This window comes from Siphateles boraxobius, unplaced genomic scaffold, assembly GCF_051911475.1.
Source record: "Siphateles boraxobius isolate OS27281-9 unplaced genomic scaffold, OSU_SipBor_1 33, whole genome shotgun sequence".
In the NCBI taxonomy this organism is placed as follows: Eukaryota; Metazoa; Chordata; class Actinopteri; order Cypriniformes; family Leuciscidae; genus Siphateles; species Siphateles boraxobius.
The window spans coordinates 2,121,123-2,130,376 of NW_027508953.1; the positions used below are offsets into that span (position 1 = coordinate 2,121,123).

The following is a 9,254-nucleotide window of genomic DNA, read 5'->3' on the forward strand; positions in this document are numbered from 1 at the left end:
AATTATATAACTGCCTTTCACGAGGGGATTTTCATATTTCAGGTCCTTGGCATCAAAACGTTTCTTATTTGAGGTTTAAACGACAAGTGAAAAAGTGTATAAACGACAAGACCATACATTTACTTACTTCATTCAGGAAAGCATCGATAGTCTGTCTGAGATTACAGAAAAGAAGTTGTGTGTTTTACTGTGGTTTCCACACACACATTCAAATATACATGTGTGGACGTGAAGAAGAGGTTAACAATGATCTGTGGACCAGCGGGTGTGAAATGTGGCCTGGATCTCACTGCCATCCTGAGGGTGTAAACTCTCCTGTCGCGCGCCCCTCCCTGACTCTATTTTCCCCTCTGACAGGAAACACCTCCCTTCACCCAAACTGCTTTTCTATGTCTGGTCCCAGTGAGAGACGCTGTGTGTATGCGTGTGTGTGTGTGTGACCGCAGAGGGCTGCTTCTGCTGATGTCAGGCACAGACATGTATGTGTAGACGGGACACATCTACACTGTCGTAATCCCGCTCTATCTTCCAGTGTGCTGAGGTCACACCGACTCTGGATACGGGACTCATCTTTCCTCCGCTGGGACATTCTGGATAGAAATGATGGTTCGTTAGAAAAGGTAAGAAATTAAATATACTTCATTTTTGTTAAAGGGATTAAACATCAAAACTAGTTGACTTTAAATTAAGCTAAAATGTGACATGGGTGGATTAGTATACTTTAAAAGAGCTTGCCATTAATTTTAAACTATTTTTGTCTGCTGAAAAATATATATCTAGTCATGTCAGACCAGAGTATCACAGGTACGTACGGGCTGACTCTCCTGACTTGGATCAACAGCACAGCAACCACAACACTCAAAACTACCCAGAACACCCTGAAATAAAATACACTAGGTGCACAACATCCTAGCAACAACATAGCAATGCCCAAGCAGCCATCCACAACACCCTAGAAATTGTATAGTAACACATTAGCAACTGCATAGCAACCACCCACAACAACTTGTTTACAACAAAGTGCATAGCAATTCCCTTGCAACTGCATAGCAAATACATAACAACCATCCACAACACCCTAGCAACTGCATAACAACTTCCTAGCATCCTAGTACCACTCGCATTTTGTTCAGAAAATACAAAAATCTAGTTTGATTGTTTGTTTGCTTTGTTTTGATTACATATAAATCATGTGAGGCGTATGGAAGCTTGTTAACGCCACTAAATAAAAATCAAATAAAAAGGTAATTGTGACTTTTTATCTCACAGTCTTGACTTTTTTTTCTGAATTCGTCCTTTTGGAATTGCGTGATATAAAGTCGCAATTGCGAGTTATAAAGTCCAGTTCTTAGGGGAAAAAAAGACTGACTTTTATTTCTCAGAATTCAGAGATTATGATTCGCAATTGCAACTTTATATCACTCAATTCCTAAAAAAAAAAAAAAAAAGTAAGAATTGCGAGAAAAAAGTCTCAAAAGTCTGTGAAATAAAAAGTCGCAATTACTTTTTTCATTTTTATATTCCGTGTGCAGAAACAAGCTTCGATAGATGCATGAGTTTAGAACATAAAGATTGTTGAATTTTTTTTTTCTTCTAAATTTCTTACGTTTTTCAACTTTAAATTATAAATAAACTTTTTGAACAAATTAGTTTTTGTCTGATTGCTAATGTTTTTAATAATGTGACAATGAAAAACATATTTCTTGTGACATTGAAAAAACCAAACAAAAGATGCTGTGGCAGTTTGCTGATTGGAGAATAGAGAGTATGAGCTCGGCAGCTTCTCAGACATCTGCTGCTACATGCCCTTCTGCAGGTTTGCTCTTCTGGGGAAGGTATGTGTGTGTTTGAGAGCTGTTTCGTCTTGTGCTGGTGATTCACTCAGGCCAGTGAGCCTCTGTCTGGTATGCTGTGTGAGTATTTTTGGAGCTTGTGGCATACGTCCCACGCTAATTGGCAGTTGGAGCAGAACTTGACAATGTTTACAAGCTTTTAGTGTAATCTTATATTTCTGGTATCCTAGTTCGTGTTTGTCATTTGTTTATTTGTGGGGATGTAGTTTGTGTTTCTGAACCCACTGGAGGGGCTTTACAGGATTGCAGAGCGACACAAAGACAAGAATCTCTGCATTTAAATATTTCACTACTGAAAGTTTAGTCTCTCAAACCAATTTATTGTTAAAAATTTGCTCTTTCAGTGCTCAATAAAATTTCTGTTCCTTATGTTTATATAAAGTATTAGTAAAGTTAGTAAAGTATTATTATTACCATTATTATAACAATAATGGTTTTAAAATTATATATATATATATATATATATATATATATATATATTAATAATAATATTATATTATATAATTACAAGAATCATTAACATTATTATTACATAATATTATTGAATACTTATGATAAAATTATTATATATATATATATATATATATATATATATATATATATAATTATAACAAGCATAAACAATATTATAAATATTATATTGACTGTTATAATTATATTAAATGTATTATTTATAATAGTGTCGTTATTATCATCCTTATTATGTTTTATTTATTTAATATAATTATGTAATATTCAATATACTACCACTACTATTTTTTATTATTACTATTATATAAATATTATTGTGTTAATAATAAATATTAATATATAATAATAATAATAATATATTACATAATTTTAAGAATCATTAACAATATTATCATTATTATTGTAGAATTATAATAAAAAAATACACACACACATATATATATATTATATATAACTAACAGTATACAAATCATAATCATTTTAATATATATTATAATATAGTACAATTATTTTAAATGTATTAATAATAATGATAACAATAATACTGTTATTATTCTTAATATATTTGATTAATTTAATATAATTATGTAAAATACAATATACTACTAATTATTATTACTATTATATTCAATAATATTGTATAATTATAATAGACATTAATTATAAATATAATTATCATTATCATCATTATTGTATTGAATAATATGGTATAACAACAACAACAATAATTATTATATTCAATAATATTTACGTAATCATATCATATTTAATAAAACATAAAAATTTAAAAAACAATTATCATGATAATTTGACAATTATTATAATTTGGTTTTGGATTAAAAATTGAATGAGAAAAGTGAGTTCATGTTGTGATCATATTTTGATATTTAGTCTGTGATTTCTTAAGCATAAAGATGTTCTTATTTGTGTCTTTTTATTATTACTAACATCTGAGATAATAATTTATTACACAAAAAATTAGATCTTCATTAAATCTCATGAGCTATAAAAAAGCAAAGAAAACATTTCTTTAGGCATCTTTCAGGAGAAAAGTAGAGCATTTTGACCAATAGAAAGCTACAAAAAAGACAAACAACCTCAGTCAACATAATGTGCTTCGCTCTAGTGTACTTTGTGCCCTCGTTCTGCCAAGAGCGTGGCAGATAGGGATCGGGGCGGCTGAGACTTTGGGCCTTGATGGCGTAGATTACAGTTTGCTGTAATTACAGGCCCCAAGAGGAATCAAACAGGAAGACAATAACATGGCACCTCTTCCGTGATCTCGGCATGGTCTCAGCGACTGCGGGTTTTATGGTGACGACGCACACAGGGAGTCACCGCATTTATAGTCTGATGCTTTTTATCGCTTCCTCGCTTGGGCCGGAGGACTTTTTTGCCAAGCACACATCCGTGTGGCTCCAGGCACATGACGGCTTGGGAAATCCAGATGTTTAGCTTTAAGACTCCCCCTCCTCCTCTTCCCCTTCTTGGAGAGAGTGACACAAACTGGATCCATCCCAGTTTCCCAGGGAAGAGTCCCACGCAGACCCCGAGCAGCATGTGAACGTCTTCGTAAAATCTTGGTTCCTGTGGGAAAATTTGGAAAGTCTGTCTGGGAGCAAAGAGTGAGTCCTGGGTCAATGCAAGAACAACAGCAGTAATAATTGGCCTGTGTGGAAAGATGATATAATGCTCCTTAATAGCACTCCTTAATGTGCAATTTCATCCTCAGCGGCCAAAATAAACAAGTTAGGGAGTATTTTTCTTATTAAGCATGGCAGGCCATGTTGTTTCAGTTGTCCTTGTGATACTAAAGCAAGTAAGTATAAGTATTACAATTGATTTAATTCAAAAACCATAGCCAAAAGTAAACCTTTGCACGCAACTCAACATTTTTTGGGCTACTAACCCGAATGATTGGAAACCTAAAATCATCATAGCCACTCAAAACACGCTGGAAACAACTCAAGAATGTCACAGGAACAACCCACAAAACCATAGAAACAGAATAGCAACATGTAGGCAAACCAGCCACAACACCCATAAGTTTGAATAGGGTTCTTTCTTCAATTGGTAGGCAATTTCAGAGAGGCTGGCAATAGCGAGCTAGCTTTAAAAGATCCCACCCTTCTTTCAGAGCAGCCATGCCTCCTTCAAAACACATAAGTCATGACTCATGAGAGATGGTGTTATATTACCTCATGTTTAAAGCAAATACGATAATAATGAAATGTAAACAACTTAAAGAGCACTGACTGCTTCAGATTCATTTCGCCAATGGTATTGCTGACTTTGAAACGCATGTCACTGAGGACGTGAACCGCTGCGAGTAGAACGTCACAGGTTGCCATCTCGTAATTACGGTTATGACATGGCGTGAACACAGTTTAAGCTTGTTGTTTTGGTTCAGGAGGAACTGTAAAAGGTGGCTGTTGTGTGTTTGTGACTGTCTACAACTCTTCATATCCTGAGTGCATGGAGATATGGAAATACATATGTTGACAGGCAGGTAGGACCTTGTATCAGCATTTGAACTGCATGTAATGATCGGACAAAATTGTTTTGGTCCTGAGACTTACACAGAAGATAAATGTACATGCTTTAATATTTAGACCACTTCTATTATTGATTGCTATCAGGATGTGAAGAGTTTTAACAAGTATAACGAAAAGTGTTAATGAATAAAAATTGCCTACCCAACAATTAAATGCATGTCTACTCTCTCTTAAGCATATCTATTTTTTCCCCAACACAGTGGCTGAAGGTCGAGGAGTGATAAAGTAGAGAAGAAAGCAGAAAAGGAAAGAAAAAGAAGCCATCATGAACCCCATAAGGAAAGACATGGAGCTGCTGAGTAACAGCATGGCCACTTACGCACATATAAAAGGTAAAAGAGCAACACAAATGGATCATTAATGCCCAGGTTAAGAACTCAAGTGCTGAAAGGCACCTGGCTAAACAAAGATTTGGATCGGTTTTACTAAACTTTATCCCCCATCGCACTTCTGACCTCAAGAACAAAATAACAAGCCATTCCATGGACTTTAGTGTTCTGTTTGATTTGGCTTCACACCTTTGACTTCGTGAGACACGGCTTAAATGTTCGTAAAGTCTTCTTTCTCTTTTTCTCGGGGGTTTAAAAGTTTTCTTTAGTGTCATGTCAATCAAGTAAATTTACAAACCACATTACAAGAACTTTACTCTTAATCATATGCATGTTAGAATGAATTCTGAAGGATATATTTAAAGAGAAGACATTTTAACGCAGCTGCGTTTGATCAAATAAATGCAGCCTTAAGCATAAGAGACTTCTTTCATAAACACACCAACCTCAAACTTCTGAACAGTGGTTTATGTAAATTAAACTTCTGAACAGTGGTTTAGAATATTATGTTTAATATAAATTCTTCTTTATTTTGAGTTTGAGCTCACTTATGAATCAAGCGTGTTCTTGACAATTTCCCTCCCGTGTTTAATACAGTGAACATGGAGAGCTTCGCGCTGTACTTCATGTTGGGTGTGTGTTCAGGTCTTCTTCTGGCTCTGGTCCTCCTCATGCTGGGCATCACCTGCCGATCGCACTCAAAGACAAAGACACCCTCCACACCGGACAAGAGGCAACTAAAAGAGTCCAGCGAGGATGAGGAAGAGGAGGAAAGTGAGGCAGGAGACGACGAGGATCTAGAAGTCCCAGTGCTCACCGTGAGTCCCTTGAGCGATCAGACCATAAACAGCGTGAACGTGTTCGCTTCAGCAGAAGAGCTGGAGAGAGCCAGAAGACTGGAGGAGAGAGAACGAATCGTCAGGGAGATCTGGAGGAACGGACAGCCGGATATACTCCTCACCGGAACAGGAACACTGGGTCGAGTTCACTATCACTAGTAGCGGGTTTTACCTTCAGGACGCAGTTGTTTCATGCACAGAGAACCCTACATGGTGATGTTCCAAAAAAATTAGATGGGAGGAAAAATTATATTTCAATGCTTTTTCTCGGGCAAAACGTTTGTATTCTCTTGAGAAACTTCGCGTTCTGCTGCGAAACTTGTGATGGAAATAATATGAGGTGAGAAGAAAAACTATTTTTCAGTGGTTTTGTAAGCAAACTCAAAAGTTTCTCAGGGGAACACAATACTTTTGCTAGAGAACGCATTGAATTTGAAATAAAAATTTTCCTCCCATCTCAGAGTTTTTTCCATCACCACATGCAAATATTAAATGCAACAGGACATTTATCTGTGCAACAGATTTAGGTGTAATATACCTTTGAGAGTTTGATTTGCATACGTCTATTTTGAGGTTGGTTTCACAAGCATTTGTCTTCTGAATGATCATTGGAAGTTTTGATGGATCAATTTTCTTTTGCATTTTTTTTAAAATATCTATAAATACATATCAAAACTTAAATGTTTGTGTGTATATACTTTATGTATTTTTTTTAAATAAAAACAAAACCAAATATTTTCACCCAATCTTCACACATGGTGGAAGATGCACCCTTCACCTATGAGTGAATGAGAACCAATGAGGTTCATTCTCGTGTTACGCAGCACATTTGAGCTTCAGCAAGAACCAATGAGGTTCATTCTCGTGTTGCGCCGCACGTTTGAGCCTCCGCAAGAACCAATGAGGTTCATTCTCGTGTTACGCAGCACGTTTGAGTTTCCGCAAGAACCAATGAGGTTCATTCTCGTGTTACGCAGCACGTTCGAGCTTCAGCAAGAACCAATGAGGTTCATTCTCGTGTTACGCAGCACGTTTGAGATTCCGCAAGAACCGATGAGGTTCATTCTCGTGTTACGCAGCACGTTCGAGCTTCAGCAAGAACCAATGAGGTTCATTCTCGTGTTGCGCAGCACGTTTGAGCTTCAGCAAGAACCAATGAGGTTCATTCTCGTGTTACGCAGCACGTTTGAGATTCCGCAAGAACCATTGAGGTTCATTCTCGTGTTGCGCAGCACGTTTGAGCTTCAGCAAGAACCAATGAGGTTCATTCTCGTGTTACGGAGCACGTTCGAGCTTCAGCAAGAACCAATGAGGTTGATTCTCGTGTTACACAGCAAGTTTGAGATTCCGCAAGAACCAATGAGGTTCATTCTCGTGTTACGGAGCACGTTCGAGCTTCAGCAAGAACCAATGAGGTTGATTCTCGTGTTACACAGCAAGTTTGAGATTCCGCAAGAACCATTGAGGTTCATTCTCGTGTTGCGCAGCACGTTTGAGCTTCAGCAAGAACCAATGAGGTTCATTCTCGTGTTGCGCAGCACATTTGAGCTTCAGCAAGAACCAATGAGGTTCATTCTCGTGTTACGGAGCACGTTCGAGCTTCAGCAAGAACCAATGAGGTTCATTCTCGTGTTGCACAGCACGTTTGAGCTACCGCAAGAACCAATGAGGTTCATTCTCGTGTTACGCAGCACATTTGAGCTTCCGCAAGAACCAATGAGGTTCATTCTCGTGTTACGGAGCACGTTCGAGCTTCAGCAAGAACCAATGAGGTTCATTCTCGTGTTACGCAGCACGTTTGAGATTCCGTAAGAACCGATGAGGTTGATTCTCGTGTTACACAGCAAGTTTGAGATTCCGCAAGAACCATTGAGGTTCATTCTCGTGTTGCGCAGCACGTTTGAGCTTCAGCAAGAACCAATGAGGTTCATTCTCGTGTTGCGCAGCACGTTTGAGCTTCCGCAAGAACCAATGAGGTTCATTCTCGTGTTGCGCAGCACATTTGAGCTTCAGCAAGAACCAATGAGGTTCATTCTCGTGTTACGGAGCACGTTCGAGCTTCAGCAAGAACCAATGAGGTTCATTCTCGTGTTGCGCAGCACGTTTGAGCTTACGCAAGAACCAATGAGGTTCATTCTCGTGTTGCGCAGCACGTTTGAGCTTCAGCAAGAACCAATGAGGTTCATTCTCGTGTTGCGCAGCACGTTTGAGCTTCAGCAACAACCAATGAGGTTCATTCTCGTGTTGCGCAGCACATTTGAGCTTCAGCAAGAACCAATGAGGTTCATTCTCGTGTTACGGAGCACGTTCGAGCTTCAGCAAGAACCAATGAGGTTCATTCTCGTGTTACGCAGCACGATTGAGCTTCAGCAAGAACCAATGAGGTTCATTCTCGTGTTACGCAGCACGTTTGAGATTCCGCAAGAACCGATGAGGTTGATTCTCGTGTTACGCAGCACGTTTGAGCTTCAGCAAGAACCAATGAGGTTCATTCTCGTGTTGCGCAGCACGTTTGAGCTTCCGCAAGAACCAATGAGGTTCATTCTCGTGTTACGCAGCACATTTGAGCTTCCGCAAGAACCAATGAGGTTCATTCTCGTGTTACGGAGCACGTTCGAGCTTCAGCAAGAACCAATGAGGTTCATTCTCGTGTTGCGCAGCACGTTTGAGCTTACGCAAGAACCAATGAGGTTCATTCTCGTGTTGCGCAGCACGTTTGAGCTTCAGCAAGAACCAATGAGGTTCATTCTCGTGTTGCGCAGCACGTTTGAGCTTCAGCAACAACCAATGAGGTTCATTCTCGTGTTGCGCAGCACATTTGAGCTTCAGCAAGAACCAATGAGGTTCATTCTCGTGTTACGGAGCACGTTCGAGCTTCAGCAAGAACCAATGAGGTTCATTCTCGTGTTACGCAGCACGATTGAGCTTCAGCAAGAACCAATGAGGTTCATTCTCGTGTTACGGAGCACGTTCGAGCTTCAGCAAGAACCAATGAGGTTGATTCTCGTGTTACACAGCAAGTTTGAGATTCCGCAAGAACCAATGAGGTTCATTCTCGTGTTACGGAGCACGTTCGAGCTTCAGCAAGAACCAATGAGGTTCATTCTCGTGTTGCGCAGCAAGTTTGAGATTCCGCAAGAACCAATGAGGTTCATTCTCGTGTTACGCAGCACGTTTGAGCTTCAGCAAGAACCAATGAGGTTCATT

General features: G+C 38.7%; 1 protein-coding gene across 2 annotated transcripts; it reads left to right on the forward strand.

Moving 5' to 3' along the window:
* The first annotated feature begins 357 nt into the window (after positions 1-357).
* Positions 358-6,728, forward strand: eva1bb (eva-1 homolog Bb (C. elegans)). Of its 2 annotated transcripts, XM_077194917.1 has the most exons (3): positions 358-620; positions 5,080-5,211; positions 5,806-6,728. In XM_077194917.1, the coding sequence occupies exons 2-3, from the start codon at positions 5,145-5,147 to the stop codon at positions 6,204-6,206; spliced, it is 468 nt and encodes a 155-aa protein (XP_077051032.1). In that variant the 5' UTR covers positions 358-620; positions 5,080-5,144; the 3' UTR covers positions 6,207-6,728. The 2 variants fall into 2 exon arrangements, with proteins under 2 accessions (XP_077051032.1, XP_077051033.1); XM_077194918.1 differs by lacking the exon at positions 358-620 and having other exon boundaries at positions 5,015-5,211.
* Positions 6,729-9,254: the final 2,526 nt, after the last annotated feature.

Coding starts and splice junctions, on each gene's coding strand:
- eva1bb (XM_077194917.1), top strand. CDS start 5,145: ATGAACCCCATAAGGAAAGACATGGAGCTGCTGAGTAACAGCATGGCC. Junction 5,212..5,805: donor CACTTACGCACATATAAAAG/GTAAAAGAGCAA, acceptor TGTTTAATACAG/TGAACATGGAGAGCTTCGCG.